This window comes from Catharus ustulatus, chromosome 31 (assembly GCF_009819885.2).
Source record: "Catharus ustulatus isolate bCatUst1 chromosome 31, bCatUst1.pri.v2, whole genome shotgun sequence".
NCBI lineage: Eukaryota > Metazoa > Chordata > Aves > Passeriformes > Turdidae > Catharus > Catharus ustulatus.
Genome location: NC_046251.1, coordinates 764,741 through 791,214, shown reverse-complemented (window position 1 = coordinate 791,214; position 26,474 = coordinate 764,741). Strand labels below are relative to the sequence as shown.

The window sequence follows — 26,474 nt, the reverse complement described above, 5'->3', positions numbered from 1 at the left end:
GGTGTGACAGCCTTGGGGACAGTGTGACCATGTCACCAGCGGTGTGACAGCCTTGGGGACAGTGTGGCCATGTCACCAGCGGTGTGACAGCCTTGGGGACAGCGACACGGGGACACCAGCGGTGTGACAGCCTTGGGGACACTGTGACCATGTCACCAGCGGTGTGACAGCCTTGGGGACACTGTGACCATGTCACCAGTGGTGTGACAGCCTTGGGGACACTGTGACCATGTCACCAGCGGTGTGACAGCCTTGGGGACAGTGCGACCATGTCACCAGCGGTGTGACAGCCTTGGGGACAGCGACACAGGGACACCAGCGGTGTGACAGCCTTGGGGACAGCGACACAGGGACACCGGCGGTGTGACAGCCTTGGGGACAGCGACACGGGGACACCAGCGGTGTGACAGCCTTGGGGACACTGTGACCATGTCACCAGCGGTGTGACAGCCTTGGGGACAGCGACACGGGGACACCAGTGGTGTGACAGCCTTGGGGACAGCGACACGGGGACACCAGCGGTGTGACAGCCTTGGGGACAGCGACACAGTGTCACCAACGGTGTGACAGCCTTGGGGACAGCGACACAGTGTCACCAGCGGTGTGACAGCCTTGGGGACAGCCCGACAACGCCACCAGCGCTGTGACAGCCTTGGGGACAGTGCGGCCTTGTCACCAGCGGTGTGACAGCCTTGGGGACAGTGACACGGGGACACCAGCGGTGTGACAGCCTTGGGGACAGCGACACGGGGACACGAGCGGTGTGACAGCCTTGGGGACAGTGTGGCCATGTCACCAGCGGTGTGACAGCCTTGGGGACAGTGACACAGTGTCACCAGCGGTGTGACAGCCTTGGGGACAGCGACACAGGGACACGAGCGGTGTGACAGCCCCACAGTGTCACCAGTGGTGTGACAGCCTTGGGGACAGTGTGGCCATGTCACCAGCGGTGTGACAGCCTTGGGGACAGTGTGACCATGTCACCAGCGGTGTGACAGCCTTGGGGACAGCGACACAGGGACACCAGCGGTGTTCCTGCCTTGGGGACAGCGACACAGGGACACGAGCGGTGTGACAGCCTTGGGGACAGCGACACAGGGACACCAGCGGTGTTCCTGCCTTGGGGACAGCGACACAGGGACACCAGCGGTGTTCCTGCCTTGGGGACAGCGACACAGGGACACCAGTGGTGTGACAGCCTTGGGGACAGTCCCACAGTGTCATCAGCGGTGTGACAGCCTTGGGGACAGTGTAGCCATGCCACCAGCGGTGACACAGCCCCACAGGGACACAAGAAGTGTCACAACCTTGGGGACAGCCCCACAGGACATGCTGGGTTCGGGTTCTGAGTGCTAGGTTCAGGATTTGGGTTCTGGGTTTAGGATTTGTGTTCTAGATTCAAGAACTTGGTTCTGGGTTCAGGTTCTGAATTCTGGGTTCAGGTTCTGAATTCTGGGTTCAGGATTTGGGTTCTGGGTTCAGGATTTGGGTTCTGGGGAGCCCCCCCCTCACCTGGTGCAGAGCTGGGGCCGCTCTGGGGGTTCCAGACCCCTCCCCAACCCCCCACCCCAATTTCCTGTTCCAGACCCCGCTCCTGGAGCCGGAACCCGGCCTGGACTGTGGGCACAGCCTCGGCCAGGTGGGGGGGACAGGACGGGAATTTGGGGGGGCTGGGGGGGTCTGAGGGTCTCAGAGGAATTCTAGGGGGGTTCTGGGGGGGCTCTGGGGATGCTCAGAGGGGTTCTAGGGGAGTTCTGGGGGGGCTTTGCGGGTCTCTGGGGGGGGTCTGGGGGTCTCAGGGGGGTGTGGGGAGGCTCTGGGGGGCTCTGGGGGGGTTCTGAGGGGGCTTTGAGGGTCTCAGGGGGGCTCTGGGGGGATCTGGGGGTCTCAGAGGGGCTCTGGGGAGGCTCAGAGGGGATCTTGGGGGGTTCTGGGGGTCTCAGCGGGGGTGTGGGGAGGCTCTGGGGGGTCTCAGAGGGGCTTTGGGGGGCTCTGGAGGGTCTGAGGGGACTCTAGGGGGTCTGGGGGTCTCAGGGGGTCTCACGGGGGCTCTGGGGAGGCTCAGGGGGGACCTTGGAGGGTTCTGGGGGTCTCAGGGGGGCTCTGGGGGGGCTCAGAGAGGTTCTAGGGGGGTTCTGGGGACCTCTGGGGGGGTTCTGAGGGGGCTTTGAGGGTCTCAGGGGGGTTCTGGGGGTCTCAGGGGGTCTCTGGGGAGGCTCAGGGAGGATCTTGGGGGTGCTCTGGGGCGTCTCAGAGGGGCTTTGGGGGCTCTGGAGGGTCTGAGGGGACTCTAGGGGGTCCTGGGGGTCTCAGGGGGTCTCTGTGGGGACAAGTGACAGCCCCTATACCCCCCCAGGCCACCTCGGAGCGGATCTGGCGAGCGGGGCGGCTCCTGCTCGCCCACCTGAGCCTGGCCCGGCCCGGGCTCATCCGGGACCACAAACACGGCCTGAGGCAGCACCGGTGGGGGGCGAGGGGAGCGGGGGGCTGGGGGAGATTTGGGGGGGATTTGGGGGAGATTTGGGGGGGGGTTGAGAGGGATTTGGGAGGATCTGGGGGGGTCTGAGGGGTCTGGGGGTCTCTGGGGGCTGTCCCGGGGGTCTCAGGGGTCTCTCAGGGGGTCTCAGGGTCTCTCAGGGTCTCTCAAGGTTCTCTCAGGGGGTCTCAGGGGTCTCTGGGGGTCTCTGAGGGTCTCTCAGGGGTCTCTCAAGGGTCTCTCAGGGGATCTCAGGGCTCCCAGGGGGTTCCCAGGGGGTCCCAGGGGTTTCCCGGGGGTCTCAGGGTCTCTCAAGGGTCTCTCAAGGGTCTCTCAAGGGTCTCTCAGGGGTGTCTCAGGGGTTTCTGGGGTCCCTCAGTGTCTCTCAGGGGTCTATCAGGGGGTCTCAGGGGTCTCTGGGGGTCTCAGGTGTCTCTGGGGGTTCCCGGGGGTCTCAGGGTCTCTCAGGGGGTCTCAGGGGTCTTGGGGGTCTCTCAGGGGTCTCTGGGGGTCTCCCCGGGGGTCTCAGTCCCTCCCCCCTCCCCAGGCACTGCTGCTCCGGCCGCGATCTCGTCCTTTGGCTCCTGAGCTCGGGGGCGGTGCAAGCGCGGGGCCAGGCCCTGGGCATCGGGCAGGTGCTGCTGGACAGCGGGGTGCTGACCCCTGGTGAGCCTGGGGGGGTCTGGGGGGATCCCTGGACATTGGGGTGCTGACCCCTGGTAGGGCTGGGGGGGTTTGGGGGGGTCTGGGGGATCTGGGGGCATCTCTGGACAGCGGAGTGCTGACCCCCGGTGAGGGGAAGGGGCTCTGGGGGGCTTTGGGAGGGTCTCAGGGAGGTCTCACAGGCTCTGGGGGGGATCTGGGGGGATCTGTGGGGGTCTTGGGGAGGCTTTGGGGTGGGATTTAGGATCTCTGGGGGGTCTCAGGAGGTCTCTCGGGGTCTCTTTGGGGGTCTCAGGGTCAATCTGAGGGTCCTGGGGGGTGTGAGGGTCTCTCAGGGGTCTCAGGGGGTCTCTTTGGGGGTCTCTTTGGGGATCTCTGGGGGTCTCAGGGTCTCTCTGGGGGTCTCTCAGGATCTTTCTGGGATCTCTTTGGGGGTCTCTGACCCCATTTTTCCCCCCAGTCCATCAGAAGTGACAGTTCCAGGACAAGGTCCCTGGGGGATTTTGGGGTCTCTCTGGGGGTCTCTCAGGGTCTCTCTGGGGTCTCTTTGGGGGTCCCAGGGGTCTCTAACCCCATTTTCCCCCCCAGTCCGGCAGGAATGGCAGTTCCAGGACAAGCCCTCGCACTTTTACCGCTTTGCGGAGCTGGAGCCGGGCCCGGAGCGGCCGCGGGACCCCGAGGAGCTGCTCGAGGCTCTGGGGTTCCTGGCCCAGCTGGGCCCCGACGCGCTGCTGACCACGGCCCTGCGCAAGCCGTGAGTCATGGGGGGGCTGGGGGGCTTCTGGAACCTTCCTGGGCCTTCTGGGGCCTTCCTGGACCTTCTGGAACCTCCCTGGGCCTTCTAGAGCCTTCCCGGGCCTTCTGGAACCTTCCTGGGCCTTCTAGAGCCTTCCCGGGCCTTCTGGAACTTTTCTGGGCCTTTCTGGGCCTTCCCGGGCCTTCCTGGGCCTTCTGGAATATTCCTGGGCCATTCTGGAAACTTCCTGGGCCTTCTGGGGCCTTCCTGGGCCTTCTAGAACCTTTCCGGGCCTTCTGGAACCTTCCCAGGCGTTCTGAGGCCTTCCTGGGCCTTCTGGAACCTTCCTGGGTCTTCTGGAACCTTCCTGGGCCTTCTGGAACTTTCCCGAGCCTTCTCAGGCCTTCCAGGGCCTTCCTGGGCCTTCTAGAACCTTCCCGGGCCTTCTGGGGCCTTCTGGAACCTTCCAGGGCCTTCCTGGGCCTTCCTGGGTCTTCTGGAACCTTCCTTGGCCTTCCCAGGCCTTCCCGGGCCTTCCAGGGCCTTCTAGAGCCTTCCTGGTCCTTCTGGAACCTTCCTGGGCCTTCTGGGGCCTTCTAGAGCCTTCCTGGGTCTTCTGGAACCTTCCAGGTCCTTCTATAATCTTCCTGGGCCTTCTGAGGCCTCCCCGGGCCACCTAGAGCTTTCCAGAGCCTTCTTGGGCCATTCTGGGCCTTCTGGAACCTTCCAGAACCTCCCTGGGCCTTCTAGAACCTTCCCAGGCCATCCTGGGCCTTCCTGGCCTTCTGGAACCTTCTGGAACCTTCCAGGGCCTTCCTGGGCTGTTTCTGGGCTCTTTTTGGACTTTCTGGGCTCTTTTTGGTTCTTCTGGGATCTTTCTGACCCGGGGTGTCCCCCCAGGCCTGCCCAGCGCACCCCGGACGAGCTGGAGCTGATCTTTGAGGAGCTGCTGCACATCAAGGCCGTGGCGCATCTGTCCAACGCGGTGTGTGGGGGACGGGGTGTCCCCAAATCCCAATGGGTCAGGGTGTCCCCTGTCCCCAAATCCTGAGGGGTCGGGGTGTCCCCTGTCCCCAGATCCTGAATCCCATCAATCCTGTCACCCTCCCCTGTCCCCAAATCCTGCAGGGTCGGGGTGTCCCCTGTCCCCAAATCCTGAATTCCATCATGTCCTGTCCAGGCAAATCCTGGTGCCCAAATCCCATGGGGTCGGGGTGCCCCTGTCCCCTGTCCCCTGTCCCCAAATCCTGCAGGGTTGGGGTGTCCCCGTCCCCAAATCCTGAATCTTATCAATACTGTCACCTCCCACAAGATCCCAAATCCTGTGGGGTCACAGTGTGCCCCTGTCCCCAAATCCTGAATCCCATCATGTCCTGTCCAGGCAAATCCTGGTCCCCAAATCCCGTGGGGTTGGGATGTCCCCTGTCCCCAAATCCTGAGGGGTCGGGGCATCCCCTGTCCCCAAATCCTCCTGAATCTCATCCATCCTGTCACCCTCCCCTGTCCCAAATCCTGCGGGTGACAGAGCTGTCCCCTCGTGTCCGGGCTGTCCCCTCGTGTCCGGGCTGTCCCCTCGTGTCTGAGCTGTCCCCTGCTGTCCCCTGCTGTCCCCTGCTGTCCCCTCGTGTCCCCTCGTGTCCGGGTGACAGCGCTGTCCCCGTGTCCCTCAGGTGAAGCGGGAGCTGGCGGCCGTGCTGATGTTCGAGGGGCACCAGCGCGCGGGGACCGTGCGTGAGTGCGGGGACACCGGGGATCCAAAACCGTGGAATTCCCAAAATAACGAAATTCCCAAAATCGTGGATTTCCAAAATCATGGATTTCCCAAAATCCTGGAATTCCCAGAATTGTGAACTTCCAAAATTGTGGATTTCTCAAAATCGTGGATTTTCAAATTGTGGAATTCCCAAAATCATAGATTCTCAAAACTGTGGAATTCCCAAATTGTGGAATTCCCAAAATTGTGAAATTCCTACAATTGTGAAATTTCCAGAATCATGGAATTCCCAAATTGTGGAATTCCCAAAATTGTGAAATTCCTACAATTGTGAAATTTCCAGAATCATGGAATTCCCAAATTGCGCAATTCCCAAAAATGTAGAATTCCTAAATTGTGCAATTCACAGAATTGTGGAATTCCCAAAATCATGGATTGCCAAAATCGTGGAATTCCCAAAATCCTGGAATTCCCAGAATTGTGAACTTCCAAAACTGTGGATTTCCCAAAATCGTGGATTTCCAAAATCGTGGAATTCCCAAAATCATAGATTCCCAAAACCGTGGAATTCCCAAAACCATGGAATTCCCAAATTGTGGAATTCCCAAAACCGTGGAATTCCTAAATTGTGCAATTCCCAGAATCGTGGAATTCCCAAATTGTGGAATTCCCAAAATCATGGATTGCCAAAATCGTGGAATTCCCAAAATTGTGGATTTCCCAAAATCCTGGATTTCCCAGAATTGTGAACTTCCAAAACTGTGGATTTCCCAAAATCGTGGAATTCCCAAAATCATAGATTCCCAAAACGGTGGAATTCCTACAATTGTGAAATTCCCAGAATCATGGAATTCCCAAATTGTGGAATTCCCAAAACCGTGGAATTCCCAAATTGTGCAATTCCCAGAATTGTGGAATTCACAGAATTGTGGAATTCCCCAAATCATGGATTCCCAAAATCGTGGAATTCCTAAAACTGTGGAATTCCCAGAATTGCAGATTTCCCAAAATCGTGGATTTCCAAAATTGTAGAATTCTCAGAATCGTGGAATTCCCAAATTGTCGAATTCCCAAAATCATGGATTCCAAAAATCGTGGATTTCCCAGAATCGTGAATTTCCCAAAATCATGAAATTCCCAAATCGTGGATCTCCCAAAATTGTGGAATTCCAAAATCAGGAAATTCCCCAAATCATATGTTTCCCAAAATCGGGATTTTCCCCCCTTTTTTCCTGGTGTTGTCACATTTCCCAAAATCGGAATTTTTCCCTTTTTCCCGGTGTTTTTGCATTTCCCAAAATCGGAATTTTTTCCCTTTTCCCGGCAGTTTTCAGCCAGGGGGACAAAGGCACCTCCTGGTTCATCATCTGGAAGGGCTCGGTCAACGTGGTGACCCACGGCAAGGTGGGACAGCCCGGTGTCACCCCAATGTCACCTCAGTGTCACCTCAGTGTCACCTCAGTGTCACTTCAGTGTCATCCCAGTGTCACCCAGTGACATCCCAGTGTTACCCGGTGTCACCAGTGTCACCTCAGTGTCACCTCAGTGTCATCCCAATGTCCCCAGTGTCATCCCAGTGTCCCCAGTGTCACACAGTGTCCCCCCCGTGTGTCCCCAGGGCCTGGTGACCATCCCAATGTCCCCCCAATGTCCCCAGGGCCTGGTGGCCACTCCAATGTCACCCCAATGTCACCCCAGTGTCACCTCAATGTCCCCAGGGCCTGGTGGCCACCCTGGACTCCTGGGACACTTTGGGGACACTCCAATATTATCCCAGTGTCACCCAGTGTCACCCCAGTGTCCCCCCAACGTCCCCAGGGCCTGGTGGCCACCCTGAACTCCGGGGACACTTTGGGGACACTCCAATGTCACCCCGTGTGTCCCAAGGGCCTGGTGGCCATCCCAGTGTCACCCCAGTGTCACCCCAGTGTCACCCCAATGTCCCCAGGGCCTGGTGGCCACCCTGCACGAGGGGGACACTTTGGGGACACTCCAATGTCATCCCAATGTCACCCCAATGTCCCCAGGGCCTGGTGGCCACCCTGAACTCCGGGGACACTTTGGGGACACTCCAATGTCACCCCGTGTCACCCCAATGTCCCCAAGGCCTGGTGGCCACTCCAATGTCATCCCAGTGTCACCCTCGTGTGTCCCCTGTGTGTCCCTAGGGCCTGGTAGCCACCCTGCACGAGGGGGACACTTTGGGGACACTCCAATGCCACCCCAGTGTCACCCTAGTGTCCCTGCCATGTGTCCCCAGGGCCTGGTGAACACCCGAATGTCACCCCAGTGTCACCTCAATGTCCCCAGGGCTTGGTGGCCATCCCAATGTCCCCCCCAATGTCCCCAGGGCCTGGTGGCCATCCCAGTGTCCCCCCCAATGTCCCCAGGGCGTGGTGGCCATCCCAATGTCCCCCCAATGTCCCAGGGCGTGGTGGCCACCCTGCACGAGGGTGACGACTTCGGGCAGCTGGCGCTGGTGAACGAGGCCCCGCGCGCGGCCACCATCCTGCTGCGCGAGGACAATTGTCACCTGCTGCGCGTGGACAAGCGCGACTTCAACCGCATCCTCAGGGTGGGCGGGGGGCTGGGGGGGTTTGGGGGATTTTTGGGGGGATTTTTGGGGAATTTTTTGGGAATTTTTTGGGAATTTTTTGGGAATTTTGGGGAATTTTTTTGGGATTTTTGGGGAATTTTTGGGAATTTTGGGGGGATTTAAGGGGGGTTTTGGGGAGATTTAAGGGGGGATTTAAGGGGAGTTTTGGGGGGATTTTGGGAGGGATTTGGGGGGTTTGGGGGGATTTAAGGGGGATTTTTTGGGGAATTTTTTGGGAATTTTTTGGGAATTTTTTGAGAATTTTTTGAGAATTTTTTTGGTATTTTTGGGGAATTTTGGGGGGATTTTGGGGAATTTTGGGGGGATTTTGGGGGATTTTGGGGGTTTGAGGGATTTAAGGGGGATTTTTGGGATTTTTTTTGGGAATTTTTTGGGAATTTTTTGGGAATTTTTGGGAATTTTTTGGGAATTTTTGGGAACTGAGGTGGGTCACCCCCGCGGGTTTTGGGGGGATTTTGGGGGATTTTGGGGGGATTTAAGGGGGGTTTTGGGGGATTTGGGGGAATTTTTTGGGAATTTTTTGGGAATTTTTTGGGAATTTTTTGGGAATTTTTGAGGGGATTTTTGGGGAATTTTTTGGGAATTTTTTGAGAATTTTTTTGGCATTTTTGGGGATTTTTGGGGGATTTTGGGGGGATTTAAGGGGGGTTTTGGGGATTTAGGAGGGGATTTGGGGGGGATTTGGGCGGAATTTTTGGGGAATTTTGGGGGAATTTTGGGGGGATTTGGGGGAGAATTTGGGGGATTTGGGGGGAATTTTGGAAATTGAGCTGGGATTGCCCTGCAGGTTTTAAGGAAATTTTGGGGGGATTTAGGGGGGATTTGGGGGGGATTTTTGGGGAATTTTGAGGGGAATTTTTGGGAATTTTTGGGAAATTTTAGGGAACTGAGCCGGGGTCGCCCCTGCAGGTTTTGGAGGGAATTTTGGGGGAATTTTAGGAGGAATTTTGGTAGAATTTTGGGGGGATTTTGGGGAGAATTTGGGGGATTTAAGGGGAAATTTTTGGGAATTTTTGGGAAATTTTAGGGAACTGAGCTGGGGTTGCCCCCACAGGTTTTAGGGAGATTTTGGGGAGGATTTTTTGGGAATTTTTGGGAACCGAGGTGGGGTCACCCCCGCGGGTTTTGGGGGAATTTTGGGGAGTTCTTGGGAATTTTGGGGATTTTTTTTTTAATATTGGGGAGCTGAGGCAGTGTCACCCCCACAGGTTTTGGGGGAAATTTTGGGGAGAATTTTGAGAGGAATTTTGGGGGAATTTTTGGGGAATTTTTGGGAATTTTTGGGGAATTTTTGGGGAATTTTTGGGAACTGAGGCGGGGTCACCCCCATGAGTTTCAGGGGGAATTTTTGGGAATTTTTGGGAATTTTTGGGATTTTTTGGGAGCTGAGGCGGGTCCCCCCCAGGACGTGGAGGCCAACACGGTGCGGCTGAAGGAGCACGGCCGGGTGGTGCTGGTGCTGCAGAGGGACCTGCAGGGGGGCACGGCCCGGAGCAGCAGGTGACAGCTCTGTCCCTGTCCCCTCCCTGTCCCCTCCCTGTCCTGTCCTTGTCCCCTCCCTGTCCCTGTACTGTCCCTGTCCCTGTCCCTGTCCTTGTCACTGTCACTGTCCCTGTCCTGTCCTTGTCCCTGTCCTTGTCCCTGTCTCCTGAGCAGGTGACAGCTCTGTCCTGTCCCCTCCCTGTCCTGTCCCTGTCCTGTCCCTGTCCCTGTCCCTGTCCTGTCCTGTCCTGTCCTGTCCCTGTCACTGTCCCTGTCCCTGTCCCTGTCCTGTCCCTGTCTCTGTCCCTGTCCTGTCCCCTGAGCAGGTGACACCTCTGTCCCTGTCCCCTCCCTGTCCCTGTCCTGTCCCTGTCCCTGTCACTGTCCCCTCCCTGTCCCTGTCCCTGTCCCTGTCCCTGTCCCTGTCCCTGTCCCTGTCCCGTCCTGTCCCCTGAGCAGGTGACAGCTCTGTCCTGTCCCTGTCCCTGTCCCTGTCCCTGTGTCCCTGTCCCTGTCCCTGTCCCTGTGTCCCTGTCCCTGTCCTGTCCCTGTCCCTGTCCCTGTCCCTGTCCTGTCCCCTGAGCAGCAGGTGACAGCTCTGTCCTGTCCCTGTCCCTGTCCCTGTCCCTGTCCCTGTCCCTGTCCCTGTCCTGTGTCCCTGTCCTGTCCCTGTCCCCTCCCTGTCCCTGTCCCCTGAGCAGGTGACACCTCTGTCCCTGTCCCTGTCCCTGTCCTGTCCCTGTCCCTGTTCTGTCCCTGTGCCTGTCCCTGTCCCTGTCCCTGTCCTGTCCCCTGAGCAGCAGGTGACACCCCTGTCCTTGTCCCCCTTGGGGCAGGTGACATTCGTGTCCCACTCACAGCAGGTGCCACCCCGTGCCTGTCCCCTTATGCCACTCCTGTCCCTGTCCCATTCACAGGAGGTGACACTCTTGCCCCCTTGTGGCAGGTGACAACCCTGTCCCTGTCCCTGTCCCTGTCCCTGTCCCTGTCCTGTCCCTGTCCTGTCCCTGTCCCTGTCCCCTCCCTGTCCCTGTCCCTTTCCATCCTCTCTCGGGGCAATTTGGGGCGGTACAAAGTGACAGGAGCGGTGCCACCAACCCTTGACCCTGCCACCCCCTGGTGCCACCTCCTGTGACCCTGCCACCCCGCGGTGCCACCCCCGGTGTCCCTGCCAACCCCTGTGACCCTGCCACCCCCGCGGTGCCACCCACGGTGTCCCCAGCAGGTACCTGGTGGTGGCCGGGACCCCCGAGAAGATTCTGGAGCACCTGCTGGAGTTCATGAGGCTCGATGCCACCCTCTACGACCCCGAGGGTACGTGTGGCTGTCCCCTGGGCTGGGGACAGTCCCAAAGCCACCCGGGGGTGGTGGCACATCCCGAATTCCCACTTTTGAATCGATAAAAATCCCCAAAATGCCCCAAATCCTCACCCTGGAAATGCTAAAAATCCCCAAAATGCCCCAAATTCCCACCCCGGAATTGATAAAAATCCCCAAAATGCCCCAAATCCTCACCCTGAATTGACAAAAATCCCCAAAATGCCCCAAATTCCCACCCTGGAATTGATAAAAATGCCCAAAATGCCCCAAATTCTGCTCGTTTCACCCTAAAATTTATTTAAAATCCCCAAAATGCCCCAAATCCTGCTCGTCCCATCCTGGAAATGATAAAAATCCCCCAAAATGCCCCGAACTCCCACCCTGGAATTGATAAAATAATTCCCCAAAATGCCCCAAATTCTGCTTGTCCCACATTGAAATCACTAAAAATCCCCCAAAAATGCTCCAAATTCTGTTTGTCCCACCCTAGAAATGATAAAAATCCCCAAAATGCCCCAAATTCTGCTCGTCCCACCCTAAAATCGTTTTTAAAAAATCCAGGGCTCCTGTCCCCGTGTCCCCAAGGCCCTGGGGACAGCCCAGGCTGGGGTCCCCGTGTCCCCAGTGTGCTGGGGACAGCCTCAGGTGCTGTCCCCGTGTCCCCTCGGCTTTGGGGACAGCCCAGGGCTGCTGTCCCCGTGTCCCCTCGGCTTTGGGGACAGCCCAGGCTGTGGTCCCCGTGTCCCCAGAGCATTGGGGACAGACACATGTCCTGTCCCGGTGTCCCCACAGTTTTGGGGACAGCCCCAGGCTGTGGTCCCCGTGTCCCCAGAGCACTGGGGACAGCCTCAGGTCCTGTCCCTGTGTCCCCACAGTGCTGGGGACAGCCCAGGGCTGCTGTCCCGGTGTCCCCATGGCCCTGGGGACAGCTCCAGGTCCTGTCCCCCTGTCCTCACAGTGCTGAGGACAGCCCAGGGTAGCTGTTCCCGTGTCCCCAGAGCATTGGGGACAGCCCTGGCTGTGGTCCCCGTGTCCCCAGAGCATTGGGGACCGCTCCAGGTCCTCTCCCCGTGTCCCCAAGGCTCTGGGGACAGCCCAGGCTAGCCCCAGTCTGTGGTCCCCGTGTCCCCTCGGTTTTGGGGACAGCCCTGGCTGTGGTCTCCGTGTCCCCAAGGTGCTGGGGACAACCCAGGGCTGCTGTCCCCGTGTCCCCTCAGCTTTGAGGACAACCCAGGCTGTGGTCCCCGTGTCCCCAAGGCCCTGGGGACAGCCCAGGGCTACTGTCCCCGTGTCCCCAGTGTGCTGGGGACAGCCCAGGCTGTGGTCCCTGTGTCCCCAGAGCATTGGGGACAGCTCCAGGTCCTGTCCCCGTGTCCTCACAGTGCTGGGGACAGCCTCAGGTCCTGTCCCCGTGTCCCCAGAGCATTGGGGACATCTCCAGGTGCTGTCCCCGTGTCCCCAAGGCCTGGGGACAGCAGTGCCCTCTCTGCAGACACGCTGCTGGGGGATTTCCTGCTCACCTACACCGTGTTCATGCCGACCTCGCAGCTCTGCCGCGCCCTGCTGCACCAGTATCCTTCTGCTGGGGGAACTGGGGGGGACTGGGAGGGACTGGGAGGGACTGAGAGGGACTGGGAGGGAACTGGGATGGACTGGGAGGGACTGGGAGGGACTGGGAGGGACTGGGATGGACTGGGAGGGACTGGGATGGACTGGGATGGACTGGGAGGGACTGGGAGGGACTGGGATGTGCCAGGGACACGCTCGGATCCAAGGTGGGGAGCTCCAAATCTCCTGTTGGGGCTCTTGGGGACAGCTCCATGTCCTGTCCCCGTGTCCCCAAGGTGCTGGGAACACCCCCAGGTCCTGTCCCCGTGTCCCCAGAGCATTGGGGACAGTCCAGGCCACCCCCTGATGCGGTCCCCGTGTCCCCAAGGCATTGGGGACACACTCGGAGGGGAGCCCCAAATCCTCATTTCGCGCTCTTGGGGGCATCCCCATCTCCCGGGGTGACATTTCCACCTCCCGGGGTGACATTTCTCGGTGTCCCTGCCCCGGGTGACACCCCTGGGTGTCCCTGTCCCCCCCACACGTGTCACCGGTGTCCTGAACTGGTCCCAGTTTCCTGGCGGAGCCTCTGCAGGGTTCCCAGCAGGACGCGACTGCTCCGTGTCCCCAAGGTGCTGGGGACAGCCCCAGGTCCTTTCCCCGTGTCCCCAGGGCATTGGGGACAGTCCAGGCCACCCCCAGGTGCGGTCCCCGTGTCCCCAATGTGCTGGGGACAGCCTCAGGTCCTGTCCCCGTGTCCCCAAGGCGCTGGAGTCACACTCGGGGGGGAGAGCCCCAAATCCCCTTTTTGCGCTCTTGGGGACATCCCCATCTCCCGAGGTGACATTTCTGGGTGTCCCTGCCCCCGGGGTGACATCCCTGGGTATCTCTGCCCCCGAGTGACACCCCCGGGTGTCGCTGTCCCCCCACCACGTGTCACCGGTGTCCTGAACTGGTCCCAGTTTCCTGGCGGAGCCTCTGGAAGGTTCCCAGCCGGACGCCGCCGTTTATTCGCTGCGGAAGCGCCGCAAGATCCTGCGGCTGCTCAGCCAGTGGGTTCTGCTCTACGGGCGGCTCCTGCAGGGCGACCGCAGCACCACGGCCCTGCTGCAGGTGACAGCGCGGGGACAGCGCGGGGACAGCGCGGGGACACGGCGGGGACACCCCCCGAGCTCATCCCCGCTCCTCCTGTCCCCCCCCAGAACCTGGCGGACCTGGCGAGCCGGGACCCGCAGCTGGGCGGGCTGGGACAGGAGCAGGGACAGGAGAGGCGGCGACAGCGAGGGTGAGGCCGGCTGGGGTCACCTCTGTGTCCCCTCAGTGTCCCCTCAGTGTCCCCAGGGTCACCCTGTGTTCCCCAGTGTCCTCTCAGTGTCCCCTCAGTGTCTCCAGGGTCACCCTGTGTCCCCCAGTGTCTCCCCAGTGTCCCTCAGTGTCCCCAGGGTCATCCTGTGTCCCCCAGTGTCTCCCCGGTGTCCCCAGGGTCCCCCCAGTGTCCCACTGTGTCCCCCCAGTGTCCTCCAGTGTTCTCCAGTGTCCCCAGTGTTCCCAGTGCGCCCCCAGTGCCCCCCCCAGTGTCCCCTCAGTGTCCCCCCCGTGTCCTCATGGTCCTCCAGTGTCCCCCAATGTCCCCCAGTGTCTCCCCGTGTCCCCCAGTGCTCCCTGTGTCCCCCCAATGTCCCCGCTGTGTTCCCCAGTGTCGCCCCGGTGTACCCCCAGTGTCCCCCCAGTGTTCCCAGTGTCCCTCTGTGTCCCTCAGTGTCTCCAGTGTCCCCCAGTGTCCCCCAGTGTCCCCCAGTGTCTCCCCCAGTGTCTCCCCCAGTGTCCCCCAGTGTCTCCCCCAGTGTCCTCCCCCAGTGTCTCCCCCAGTGTCCCCAGTGCTCCCTCAGTGTCCCTCAGTGTCCCCCCGGTGTCCCCTCGGTGTCTCCAGTGTCCCCCGGGACACAGGGGGGCTCGGAGATGACCGGTCCTGGGGTGACCCCAATCCCCGGGTGTGACCCGAACCCCTGGGAGGGTGACCCGAGTCCCGGGATGGCCGCTCCCGGTTCCGTTCCCGGCGGCAGCTGCGGCTCCATCCCCCACTTCCCCTTCCCCAGGCTGGAGAACGGTGACGGCAGCGTGTCCCCCCAGCCCAAGGTAGGGACCCGAGGGGTGACAGGGCGGGTCTGGGTCCGCGTCCGCTTTGTCCTTTGGGGACACCACAGGGGTGACAGGGCGGGCTCTGGGTCCCCTCTGTGATTTGGGGTGACAGGGCGGGGTCTGTGTTCCCTTTATCCTTTGGGAACACCCCGAGGGGTGACAGGGTGAGCTCAGGGTCCCCTCTGTCCTTTGGGGACACCGCGAGGGGTGACAGGGAGGGTCTGGGTCCGCTTTGGGGACACCGAGGGGTGACAGGCTGGGGTCTGGGTCCCCTCTGCTCTTTGGGGACACCCCACAGGTGTCTTCATCCCTGTCCCTGTCCCTGTCCCCTCTGTCCCTGTGTCCCCTCTGTCCCTGTGTCCCCTCTGTCCCCTGTCCCTGTCCCCTCTGTCCCTGTCCCTGTCTCTGTCCCCTATCCCTGTGTCCCTTGTCCCTGTCCCCTCTATCTCTGTCCCTGTGTCCCCTCTGTCCCTCTGTCCCCTCTGTCCCTGGCCCCGTCCCTGTGTCCCTGTCCCTGTCCCTGTCCCATCCCTGTCCCTGTCCCTGTCCCTGTCCCTGTCCCTGTCCCTGTCCCTGTCCCTGTCCCATCCCTGTCCCTGTCCCCTCTGTCCCTGTCCCCATCCCTGTCCCTGTGTCCATGTCCCTGTCCCTATCCCTGTCCCTGTGTCCATGTCCCTGTGTCCCCTGTCCCTGCCCCTGTCCCTGTCCCTGTCCCTGTCCCTGTCCCTGTCCCTGTCCCTGTCCCTGTCCCCTATCCCTGTCCCCTCTGTCCCTGTCCCTCCCAGACCCGCAGCTCCCCACCTTGGCTCGGCACCCCGGAGGACCCAACCCCGGACATCCCCGGCACTCTGCGAGCCCAAGACAAAGGTACTGCCCGACCCTGTGGGACCATCCAGCTCGCCTTGGGGACACCGAGGTCACCTCTGTCCCCTCTCAGTCCCCTACGAGATCTTCAGGGCTGACCACTCGTGCCTGGCCCCGCTGCTGCCCGTCAACGCCTCGGTCCGGGACGTGCTGCGAGCGCTGTCCCCGAGCCTGGACCGGGACAGCGAGCACGTCCTGGTCCGCCTCAACTCTGCCGGAGGTGAGGGGACTCCCCCGGGTGTGGCTTTGTCGCCGTGACCACCTGGGTGTTGTCACCTCCCCTCCATGGCGCTGTCCCCGCAGACCGGGCGGTGCTGCCCCCGGATGCCGTGGGGGTGTTCACGGCGCTGGGATTCAACGAGCGGCTCTTTGTGGCCAGCGTGGACGAGCTGGGCGACCTGGTGAGTGGGGGGTGGGGGGGTCGGGGTGGGGAGACCCCTCCTCAAAGGGGTTTGGGGATGGGGTGTCCGACATGGGGTTTGTTGAGGGGTCTGGGGGCTTCTCTCGTGACCAGAGCCCTCCCGACAGAGGCTGGCAGTGTCGGGCCTTGGGGTTTGCTGAGGGGTCTGGGGGCTTCAACCGCTGGCAGAGCCCTCCCCACAGGGGTTAGGGGTTTGGGGTGTCCGACCTGGGGGTTCCTGAGGGGTCTGGGGGCTTCTCTCGTGACCAGAGCCCTCCCGACAGAGGTTGGTGGTGTCGGGCCTTGGGGTTTGCTGAGGGGTCTGGGGGCTTCTCCCCCGTCAAGACCCCTCCTCAAAAGGGGTTTGGGGCTGTGGTGTCCGACCTGGGGTTTGCTGAGGAGTCTGGGGGCTTCTCTCGTGGGCAGACCCCTCCCCTCAGCGATTGGGGGCTGTGGTTTCTGACCCTAGGGGTTGCTAAGGGGTCTGGGGGCTTCTCTCGTGGGCAGACCCCTCCCCACAGGGCCTGGGGCTGGGGTGTCTGGCCCTGGGGTTTGCTGAAGGGTCTGGGGGCTTCTCCTCCGGGCAGACCCCTCCCCACAGGGGTTTGGGGCTGGGGTTTCTGATCCTGGGGTTTGCTGAGGGGTCTGGGGGTCTTCTCCCCCGTCAAGACCCCTCCTCAAAAGGGGTTTGGGGTGTGGTTTCTGATCCTGGGGTTTGCTGAGGGGTCTGGGGGCTTCTCTCGTGACCAGAGCCCTCCCGACAGAGGTTGGTGGTGTCGGGCCCTGGGGTTTGCTGAGGGGTCTGGGGGCTTCACCCGCGGGCAGACCCCTCCCCAAAGGGGTTAGGGGTTTGGGGTGTCCGGCCCTGGGGTTCCTGAGGGGTCTGGAGGCTTCTCTAGTGAGCAGATCCTTCCCCAGAGGGGTTTGGGGCTGGGGTTTGGGGCCCTGGGGTTTGCTGAGGGGTCTGGGGGCTTCTCTCGTGAGCAGACCCCTCCCCAGAGGGGTTGGGAGTGTCCGACCTTGGGGTTTGCTGAGGGGTCTGGGGGCTTCTCTTGTGGGCAGACCCCTCCCCTGAGGGGCTGTGGTTTCCAGTCTTGGGGTTTGCTGAGGGGCCTGGGGTCTTTTCCCCCGGCAGAGCCCTCCCCAGAGGGGTTGGGGGCTGGGGTGTCCGGCCCTGGGGTTTGCTGAGGGGTCTGGGGGCTTCTCCCGTGAGCAGACCCCTCCCCAGAGAAGTTTGGGGTGTTCAACCTGGGGATTCCTGAAGGGTCTGGGGGCTTCTCCCCCGTCAAGATCCCTCCTCAAAAGGGGTTTAGGGTGTGGTGTCTGACCCTGGGGTTTGCTGAGGGGTCTGGGGGCTTCTCTCGTGGGCAGACCCCTCCCCAGAGAGGTTTGGGGTGTCTGACCTGGGGTTTGCTGAGGGGTCTGGGGGCTTCTCTCGTGAGCAGACACTTCCCCAGAGAGGTTTGGGGTGTCCGACCTCGGGTTTGCTGAAGGGTCTGGGGTCTTTCCCCGGGCAGACCCCTCCCCACAGGGGTTTGGGGCTGTGGTTTCTGACCCTGGGGGTTGCTGAGGGGTCTGGGGGCTTCTCTCGTGGGCAGACCCCCTCCCCACAGAGATTTGGGGCCCTGAGGGTTCCTGAGGGGTCTGGAGGCTTCTCTAGTGAGCAGACCCCTCCCCAAAGGAGCTGTGGTGTCCGGCCCTGGGGTTTTCTGAGGGGTCTGGGGTCTTTCCCCGGCAGAGCCCCCACCCGGAGCAGCTGGGCCCCCCCGCGGGCTCCTGGGACACGCTGGAGCTGATCAGCTCCAAGGAACTCGCCGGGCACCTCACGGAGCACGACTGGAACCTCTTCAGGAGCGTCCACCAGGTGTGGGGCACAGCTGGGCACAGCTGGGCAACACCCGAGACACATCTGGGCACATCTGGGCACATCTGGGGCACAGCTGGGCACAGCTGGGCAACAGCTGGGGAACACCTGGGGCACATCTGGGCACACCTGGGGCACACCTGGGGAACAGCCGGGGACACCTGGGCACACCTGGGGCGCTCTGGGGGCAGAGGGTGTCCCTGTCCCCATCCCTGACCCTGTCCCATCCTTGTCCCTGTCCCTGTCCCTGTGTCCCTGTCCCTGTCCCATTCCTGTCCCGGTCCCTGTCCCTGTGTCCCTGTCCCTGTCCCTGTGCCCCTGTCCCTGTCCCATCCCTGTCCCTGTGTCCCTGTCCCTGTGTCTCCATGTCCCTGTCCCTGTCCCTGTCCCCATCACTGTATCCCTGTGTCCCTGCGTCCCTGTGTCCCTGTCCCGTTCCTGTCCCATCCCTGTCCCTGTGTCCCTGTGTCCCTGTCTCCATCCCTGTCTCTGTCCCTGTCCCTGTCTCCGTCCCTGTCCCATCCCCATCCCTGTCCCTGTCCCTGCCCCTGCCCTGTCGCTGTGTCCCTGTCCCATCCCTGTCCCTGTCTCCATCCCTGTCCCTGTCTCCATCCCTGTGTCCCTGTACCCCTGTCCCTATCCCCGTCCCGGTCCCTGACCCTGTGTCCCCGTGTCCCCGTGTCCCTGTGTCCCCATGTCCCTGTGTCCTCGTGTCCCTGTGTCCTTGTCCCGGTCCCTGTCCCCGTGTCCCTGTCCCATCCCCATCCCCATCCCCGTCCCCATCCCTGTCCCTGTCCCTGTGTCCCTGTCCCTGTGTCCCTGTGTCTCCATCCCCGTGTCCCCGTGTTCCCATCCCCATCCCCGTGTCCCGTGTCCCCGTGTCCCCGTCCCTGACCCCATGTCCCCGTTCCCATCCCCATCCCTGACCCCTCTGTCCCCAGGTGGAGATGATTCACTACATCGTGGGCCCGCACAAGTTCCACGAGGTGGCCACGGCGAACCTGGCGCGGCTGCTGCGGCGCTTCCAGGAGCTGCAGTTCTGGGTGGCCACGGAGCTGTGCCTGTGCCCCGAGCTGGGCCGGCGCGCGCAGCTCCTGCGCAAGTTCATCAAAGTGGCGGCGCAGTGAGAGACGGGCGTTGGCGCTGTCATTGTCACTGTCATTGTTATTGTCAGTGTCAGTGTCAGTGTCACTGTCATTGTCATTGTCACTGTCTTTTCATTGTCGCTGTCATTGTTATTGTTATTGTCATTGTCACTGTCATTGTTATTGTCATTGTCATTGTTATTGTCACTGTCTTTTCATTGTCATTGGCACTGTTATTGTCATTGTCGCTGTCACTGTCACCGTCTTTTCATTGTCACTGTCACTGTCAGTCTTTTCATTGTCATTGGTTCTGTCTTTTCATTGTCACTGTCTTTTCATTGTCATTGTCTTGTCATTGTCAGTGTCATTGTCTTTTCATTGTCACTGTCAGTGTCTTTTAATTGGCATTGTCACTGTCATTGTCACTGTCATTGTCACTGTCTTTTCATTGTTATTGGCGCTGTCACTGTCATTGTCACTGTCATTGTCACTGTCTTTTCATTGTCATTGGCACTGTCTTTTCATTGTCATTGTCATTGTCACTGTCACTGTCATTGTCATTGTCATTGTCACTGTCACTGTCTTTTCATTGTCATTTTCATTGTCTTGTCATTGTCACTGTCAATGTCATTGTCATTGTCATTGTCATTGTCAGTGTCACTGTCACTGTCTTTTCATTGTCGTTGTCATTGTCATTGTCACTGTCTTGTCATTGTCACTGTCATTGTCATTGTCTTTTCATTGTCATTGTCACTGTCTTTTCACTGGTATTGTCAGTGTCACTGTCTTTTCATTGTCATTGTCACCGTCATTGTCACTGTCATTGTCTTTGTCAGTGTCATTGTCTTTTCATTGCCATTGTCATTGTCTTTTCATTGGCATCATCACTGTCATTGTCACTGTCCTTGTCAGTGTCTTTTCATTGTCATTGTCATTGTCACTGTCATTGTCACTGTCTTTTCATTGGCATTGTCCCTGACATTGTCACTGTTATTGTCTTTTAATTGGCATTGTCTTGTCATTGGCATTGGCATTGTCTTTTAATTGGTATTGTCGTTGTCATTGTCACTGTCTTTTCGTTGTCACTGTCATTGTCACTATCACTGGCTTTTCATTGTCATTGTCAGTGTCTTTTCATTGTCATTGTCTTGTCATTGTCATTGTCATTGTCACTATCACTGTCTTTTCATTGTCATTGTCACTGTCTTTTCATTGTCATTGTTATTGTCATTGGCATTGGCATTGGCATTGGCATTGGCATTGTCACTGTCATTGTCACTGTCATTGTCATTGTCTTTTCATTGTCCCTGTCATTGTCATTGTCACTGTCTTTTCATTGGCATTGGCATTGTCCCTGACATTGTCACTGTCCTGTCCCTGTCCCTGTCCCCATCTCTGTCCCTGTCCCTGTCTCTGTGTCCCTGTCCCTGTGTCCGTGTCCCTGTCCCCATCCTTGTCCCCTGTCCCTGTCCCTTTCCCCTCTGTCCCTCTCCCTGTATCCCTGTCCCTGTCCGTGTGTCCGTGTCCGTGTCCCTGTCCCTGTCCCTGTGTCCCTGTCCCTGACCGTGACCCTGACCCTGACCCTGTCCCTGTCCCTCTCCCTGTGTCCCTGTCCCTGTCCCTGTCCCCATCCCTGTCCCCTCTGTCCCTGTCCCCTCTGTCCCCATCCCTGTCCCCTCTGTCCCCATCCCGTCCCTGACCCGTCCCGTCCCCCCGCAGCCTCAAGGAGCAGAAGAATCTCAATTCCTTCTTCGCGGTGATGTTCGGAGTGAGCAACACGGCCGTGACCCGGCTGGCCAAGACCTGGGAGGTGACAGCGGGGACAGAGGGGACAGAGGGGACAGCGGGAGGGTCCCTGGGCTGGGACAGGCGGTGCCAACCCCCTGGTCCTGTCCCTACACAGAGGCTGCCCCACAAGATCCGGAAACTGCACTCGGCTCTGGAGAGAATGCTGGTGAGGGCAGCGCCTCGTGAGCCGTGTCCCCTTCATGTCCCGTGTCCCCATTCCTGTCCCCATTCCTGTCCTGTGTCCCCTTTCCTGTCCCGTGTCCCTTTCCTATCCCGTGTCCCCTTTTCCTGTCCCTTGTCCCCTTCCCAGTGTCCCCTTCCTGTCCTGTGTCCCTTTCCTGTCCCCTTTCCTTCCCCGTGTCCCCTTTTCCCGTCCCATGTCCCCTTTCCTGTCCTGTGTCCCCTTCCTGTCCTGTGTCCCCTTCCCCGTGTCCCCTTCCTGTCCCCTGTCCCCTTTCCTGTCCCGTGTCCCCATTCCTGTCCCGTGTCCCCTTTCCTGTCCCCTTTCCCACCCCATGTCCCCTTTTCCTGTCCCGTGTCCCCCTCCTGTCCCGTGTCCCCTTTCCTGTCCTGTGTCCCCATCCCATCCCATGTCCCCTTTCCTGTCCTGTGTCCCCTTTCCCATCCCGTGTCCCTTTCCTGCCCCTGTGTCCCCCTTCCTGCCCCGTATCGCCTTTCCTGTCCTGTGTCCCTTTCCCTGTCCCGTGTCCCTTTTCCTGTCCCCTTTCCTTCCCTGTGTCCCATTCCCATCCCGTGCCCCCTTTCCCACCCCATGTCCCCCTTCCCGGTGGGATTTACCCCTGGAGCAATGAGAGGAGTGGGTGCCACTCTCCCCCCCTGTCCCCCCCCACCCCCCTGTGTCCCCACTGTCCCCACTGTCCCCCCATGTCCCCGTGTCCCCCCAGGACCCATCGTGGAACCACCGCGTTTATCGCCTGGCCGTGGCCAAACTGAGCCCCCCAATCATCCCCTTCATTCCCCTGCTGCTCAAAGGTGGGTGCGGGGCTTTGGGGACCCTCGGGGGGTGTCCAGCACTCCGGGGGGGTCCCCTCTGACCCCCAAAACCCCCCCCAGACATGACCTTCATCCACGAGGGGAACCGAACCGTGACCGAGAACCTGATCAACTTCGAGAAGATGGTGAGTGGGGGGGGGTGACCCCCCCTTGGTGACCCCCCGTGTGTCCCTTGGTGACCTCCCCGTGTGTCCCTTGTGACCCCTCCTTGGTGACCCCCCGTGTGTCCCTTGGTGACCCCCCCGAGTGTCCCTTGTCACCCCCCCGTGTGTCCCTTGGTGACCCCACGAGTGTCCCTTGTGACCCCTCTGAGTGTCCCTTGTGACCCCCCCTTGGTGACACCCCCGTGTGTCCTTTGGTGACATCCCCGAATGTCCCTTGTGACCCCCCCGTGTGTCCCTTGGTGACCTCCCTGAGTGTCCTTTGGTGACCCCCCCGAGCGTCCCTTGGTGACCCCCCCTTGGTGCCACCCCCGAGTGTCCCTTGGTGACCCCCCGAGTGTCCCTTGGTGCTCTCCCCGAGTGTCCCTTGGTGACCCCCCGAGTGTCCCTTGGTGACCCCCCGAGTGTCCCTTGGTGCTCTCCCCGAGTGTCCCTTGGTGACCTCCCTGAGTGTCCCTTGGTGACCCCTCCGTGTGTCCCTTGGTGACCCCCCCTTGGTGACCCCCCTGAGTGTCCCTTGGTGACCCCCCCGAGTGTCCCTTGGTGACCCCTCTGAGTGTCCCTTGTGACCCCTCTGAGTGTCCCTTGTGACCCCCCCCTTGGTGACCCCCCGTGTGTCCCTTTTGACCCCCTCGTATGTCCCTTGGTGACCCCCCCGTGTGTCCCTGTCCCCTGGGTGGCCCCAGCCGTGGCAGGGACAGATTTTGGGGGTGACCCCCGTGTGTCCCCCCGCCTCCCCAGCACATGATGGCCAAAACCGTGCGGGTCCTGCAGCGCTGCCGGAGCCACGCGCACGGTGAGAGCTCGGGGGGCTGGGGAGGGGATGGGGGGGTGGGGGTCCTTGGGGAGGGGATGGAGGGGCCCTGGGGAGAGGGTGAGGGTCCTTGGGGAGGGGCTGAGCCTCTGGGGAGGGGGCTGATCCTTTTGGGATGGAGTTGAGCCATTTGGGATGGGGTTCAGCACTTTAGGACGGGGCTGAGTCCTTTGGGATGGAACTGAGCCCTTTAGGATGGGGCTGAGCTCTTTGGGGACAAGGCTGAACCCCCGAGAATGTGGCTGAGCCCCCGGGGACGGGGCTGAGCCTTTTGGGATGGGGCTGAGCCCTCGGGGATGGGGTTGAGCCCTTTGGGGACAAGGCTGAGCCCCCGGGGATGGCTCTGAGCCCGTTGGGATGGGGCTGAGACTTTTAGGATGGAGCAGAGCCCTTTGGGATGGGGTTCAGCACTTTAGCATGGAGCTGAGCCCTTTGGGACAAGGCTGAGCCCTTTGGGGTGGGGCTGAGCCCTTTGGAATTGGGCTGAGCCTTTTGGGATGGAGCTGAGCCCGTCGGGGACAAGGCTGAACCCCCGAGGATGGGGCTGAGCCTTTTGGGATGGGGCTGTGCCCCCGAGGATGGGACTGAACCTCTGGGGAGGGGGATGAGCCTCTGGGGAGGGGGCTGATCCTTTTGGGATGGGGCTGAGCCCCCGAGGATGGGGTTGAGCACTTTAGGATGGGTCTGAGCCCTTTGGGATGGAACTGAGCTCCCAGGGACGGGTCTGAACCCCCGGGGACGGGGTTGAACCCTTTGGGGACAAGGCTGTACCCCCGGGAACAGGGTTAAGCCCTTTGGGATGGGGCTGAGCCCTTTAGGATGGGGCTGAGCCCTTTGGGGACAAGGCTGAGACCCCAGGGATGGGGTTGAGCCCCCGGGGACGCGTCTGAGCCCCCGGGGATGGATCTGAGCCCGTTGGGATGGGGTTGAGACCTTTGGGATGGGTCTGAGCCTCTGGGGAGGGGGCTGAGCCCTTTAGGATGCAGCCGAGCACTTTAGGATGGGGCTGAACCCCCGGGGATGGGGCTGAGCCCTTTGGGATGGGGTTGAGCCTCTGGGGAGGGAGCTGAGGGTCCCTGGGGAGGGGCTGAGCCCTTTAGGATGGGACTGAGCCTTTTGGGATGGGGTTGAGCCCTTTAGGATGCAGCGGAGCACTTTAGGATGGAGCTGAGTCCTTTGGGATGGGGCTGAGCCCTTTGGGGACAAGGCTGAACCCTTTGCGATGGGGCAGAGCCCTTTGGGATGGAGTTCAGCACTTTAGGATGGAGCTGAGCCCTTTAGGGACAAGGATGAACCCCCAGAAGTAGGGTTGAGCCCTTTGGGATGGGGCTGAGCCATTTAGGATGGGGTTGAGTCCCCGGGGATGGGGTTGAGCACTTTAGGATGGGGCTGAGCCCTTTGGGATGGGGCTGAGCCCTTTGGGGACAAGGCTGAACCCCCAGGGATGGGTCTGATCCCTTTGGGACGGGTCTGATCCCCCCACTCTCTCTCTGTCCCCCCCAGCCCCGCTGTCCCCGCTCCGCACCCGCTCCTCGCACCGGCCCGAGGACCCCAAGGCCGTCAGGATCTCCACGTGTGCGTCGGGATTTCCCCAACCCCACCCCAAACCCACCCTAACCCCATCCCAATCCCACCCCGGGGGCACCCCCAAACCCCTGCGGGGGTCGGGATTTCACCAACCCCAAATCCATCCCAACCCCATCCCAACCCCACCTCGGGGCACCCCCAAACCCCTGCGGGGGTCCCTGAGCTCAGGGGGGATCCCTGATCCAGCCCCGGGGGTCTGGGGGTGATGAAAGGGGTCCAGAGGGGACCCCAACCCTGAATTGTCCCCTCGCCAGGCTCGGAGCAGTCCCTGAGCGGGAGGAGCCCCGTGAGCACCTGGGCGTACCTGCAGCACCTCAGGGCCATCGACAGCCAGAAGGAGCTGCTGAGGCTGTCCCGGGAGCTGGAGCCCTGAGGGGATGGGGATGGACTGGGGAGGGGGCCCGGGGCCAGGAGGGGGGTCCAGAGTGAGACAGAACGGGGATCCAGAACGAGACAGAATGGGGGTCCAGAATGAAAATGGGGTACAGAGTGAGGATGGGGGTACAGAGAGAGGATGGGGGTACAGAGAGAGGATGGGGGTCCAGAACGAGAATGGGGATCCAGAGTTTGGGATGGGGGCCCAGAGTTGGGGATGGGGGCCCAGAATGAGACAGAATCAAGATCCAGAGTGGGAGGGGGGTCCAGAATTAGAATGGGGGTCCAGAATGAGACAGAATGGGGATCCAAAATGAAAATGGGGGCCCAGAATGAGAATGGGGGTCCAGAACGAGACTAGGGGTCCAAAAGGAGACAGAATCAAGATCCAGAGTGGGATGGGGGTCCAGAATTGGGGATGGGGGCCCAGAGTTGGGGAGGGGGCTCCAGAGTGAGGATGGGGGTCCAGAACAAGACAGAATGGGGATCCAGAATGAAAATGGGGGTCCAGAGTTGGGGATGGGGGCCCAGAACGAGACTGGGGGTCCAAAATGAGACAGAATCGAGATCCAGAGTGGGATGGGGATCCAGAATGAGAATGGGGGTCCAGAACTAGACTGGGGATCCAGAGTTGGGGATGGGGGCCCAGAATGAGACAGAATGGGTGTCCAGAATGAGACTGGGGATCCAGAGTGGGATGGGAACCCAGATCAAAGATGGGATTGGGGCCTGGAGCAATGATGGGGGTCTCAGATCAAGGCTGGGGGGTCTCAGATCAAGGCTGGGGGTCTCAGATCAGAGCTGGGGGTCTCAGATTGGGGTGGGAGTTCCAGATCAAGGCTGGAGGTCCCAGATCAAGGCTGGGGCTCCCAGACTGAGGATGGGGGTCCCAGATCGGGGCTGGGGGTCTCAGATCAGGGCTGGGGGTCCCAGATCGGGGCTGGGGGGGGTCTCAGATCAGGGCTGAGGGTCTCAGATCGGGGATAGGGGTCCCAAATCAAGCACAGGGTCCCAGATCAAGGCTGAAGGTCCCAGATCAGGGCTGGGGGGTCCCAGATCGGGGTGAGGGTCTCACATCAGGGCTGGGGGTCCCGCATCAAGGCTGGGGGTCTCAGATCGGGGTGAGGGTCCCAGATCGGGTCTGAGGGTCTCAGATCAAGGCTGAGGGTCCCAGATCAGGGCTGAGGGTCCCAGATCAGGGTGAGGGTCCCAGATCGACCGGCAGCCCCTGGCTCTGCTCGCGGTGGCCCCGGGCTGTGCTGGAATTGCCCCCGAGCTCGGGCTGGGCTCAGCCCCGACCCCGTGGGACACCCGGACCCCGCCGAGCTCCGGGCAGGGAGAGCAGAACGACAGAAAATACAACAGAAAATATTTTTGTACACTCGGCTGCACCCCCTGTTCTTCTCTGTCATCACCCTGGGGGTGGCCAGGTCACCGCAGCGGAGGTGACACAGGAGGGGACACTCAGGAAATGACTGAGGGATGAGGGAGAAGCCAAACCCGGCCCTTGTTTCACCCAAACGCCGCTCCCGTGCCAGCCGGCACCGCCCGGGACACGCGGGGAGGGAGATTGGGAATGTCCCCAAATCCTGGGAATGGGATTTGGGGAGGGGTCTCACCCACCCCGATCCCTCCTTGGGGTGGGGGACACGCTGGGTTGGGGTTGTGGGCACTCCTGAATCATCCTGGGGGATGGAATTGCGTCCTGGGGTACCGGGATCAGCCCGTGCTGGGGTGGGGAGGGGTCTGCAGCAAATCCTGAGGGATTTGGGCAAAATTTGGGATGTGGATTGGTGGGGAAACACAGCGAGGGTGAGATCGTGGGGG

The 26,474-nt window shown here is 60.7% G+C and overlaps 1 protein-coding gene across 2 annotated transcripts in view; it reads left to right on the top strand.

Annotated features, from left to right (window-relative positions):
• Nucleotides 1–24,673, top strand: part of RAPGEF3 (Rap guanine nucleotide exchange factor 3) — a 30,254-nt gene extending 5,581 nt beyond the window's left edge. The window contains exons 2-27 of one of the 2 annotated variants that reach the window (XM_033083434.1): nucleotides 1,586–1,639; nucleotides 2,357–2,463; nucleotides 3,024–3,142; nucleotides 3,728–3,893; nucleotides 4,776–4,860; nucleotides 5,546–5,606; nucleotides 6,917–6,993; nucleotides 8,018–8,164; nucleotides 9,612–9,706; nucleotides 10,914–11,002; nucleotides 12,501–12,579; nucleotides 13,519–13,669; nucleotides 13,759–13,841; nucleotides 14,653–14,692; nucleotides 15,481–15,562; nucleotides 15,633–15,779; nucleotides 15,863–15,960; nucleotides 17,698–17,823; nucleotides 18,765–18,946; nucleotides 20,628–20,718; nucleotides 20,812–20,862; nucleotides 21,602–21,689; nucleotides 21,771–21,835; nucleotides 22,613–22,667; nucleotides 24,189–24,260; nucleotides 24,527–24,673. In XM_033083434.1, the coding sequence (XP_032939325.1) occupies nucleotides 1,586–1,639; nucleotides 2,357–2,463; nucleotides 3,024–3,142; nucleotides 3,728–3,893; nucleotides 4,776–4,860; nucleotides 5,546–5,606; nucleotides 6,917–6,993; nucleotides 8,018–8,164; nucleotides 9,612–9,706; nucleotides 10,914–11,002; nucleotides 12,501–12,579; nucleotides 13,519–13,669; nucleotides 13,759–13,841; nucleotides 14,653–14,692; nucleotides 15,481–15,562; nucleotides 15,633–15,779; nucleotides 15,863–15,960; nucleotides 17,698–17,823; nucleotides 18,765–18,946; nucleotides 20,628–20,718; nucleotides 20,812–20,862; nucleotides 21,602–21,689; nucleotides 21,771–21,835; nucleotides 22,613–22,667; nucleotides 24,189–24,260; nucleotides 24,527–24,645 (2,529 nt within the window). In that variant the 3' untranslated portion in view covers nucleotides 24,646–24,673. Of the gene's footprint in view, nucleotides 1–1,585; nucleotides 1,640–2,356; nucleotides 2,464–3,023; nucleotides 3,143–3,727; nucleotides 3,894–4,775; nucleotides 4,861–5,545; nucleotides 5,607–6,916; nucleotides 6,994–8,017; nucleotides 8,165–9,611; nucleotides 9,707–10,910; nucleotides 11,003–12,500; nucleotides 12,580–13,518; nucleotides 13,670–13,758; nucleotides 13,842–14,652; nucleotides 14,693–15,480; nucleotides 15,563–15,632; nucleotides 15,780–15,862; nucleotides 15,961–17,697; nucleotides 17,824–18,764; nucleotides 18,947–20,627; nucleotides 20,719–20,811; nucleotides 20,863–21,601; nucleotides 21,690–21,770; nucleotides 21,836–22,612; nucleotides 22,668–24,188; nucleotides 24,261–24,526 lie in introns of both variants that reach the window. The other variant, XM_033083433.1, reaches the window with a different exon arrangement.
• The last annotated feature ends 1,801 nt before the right edge of the window (nucleotides 24,674–26,474 follow it).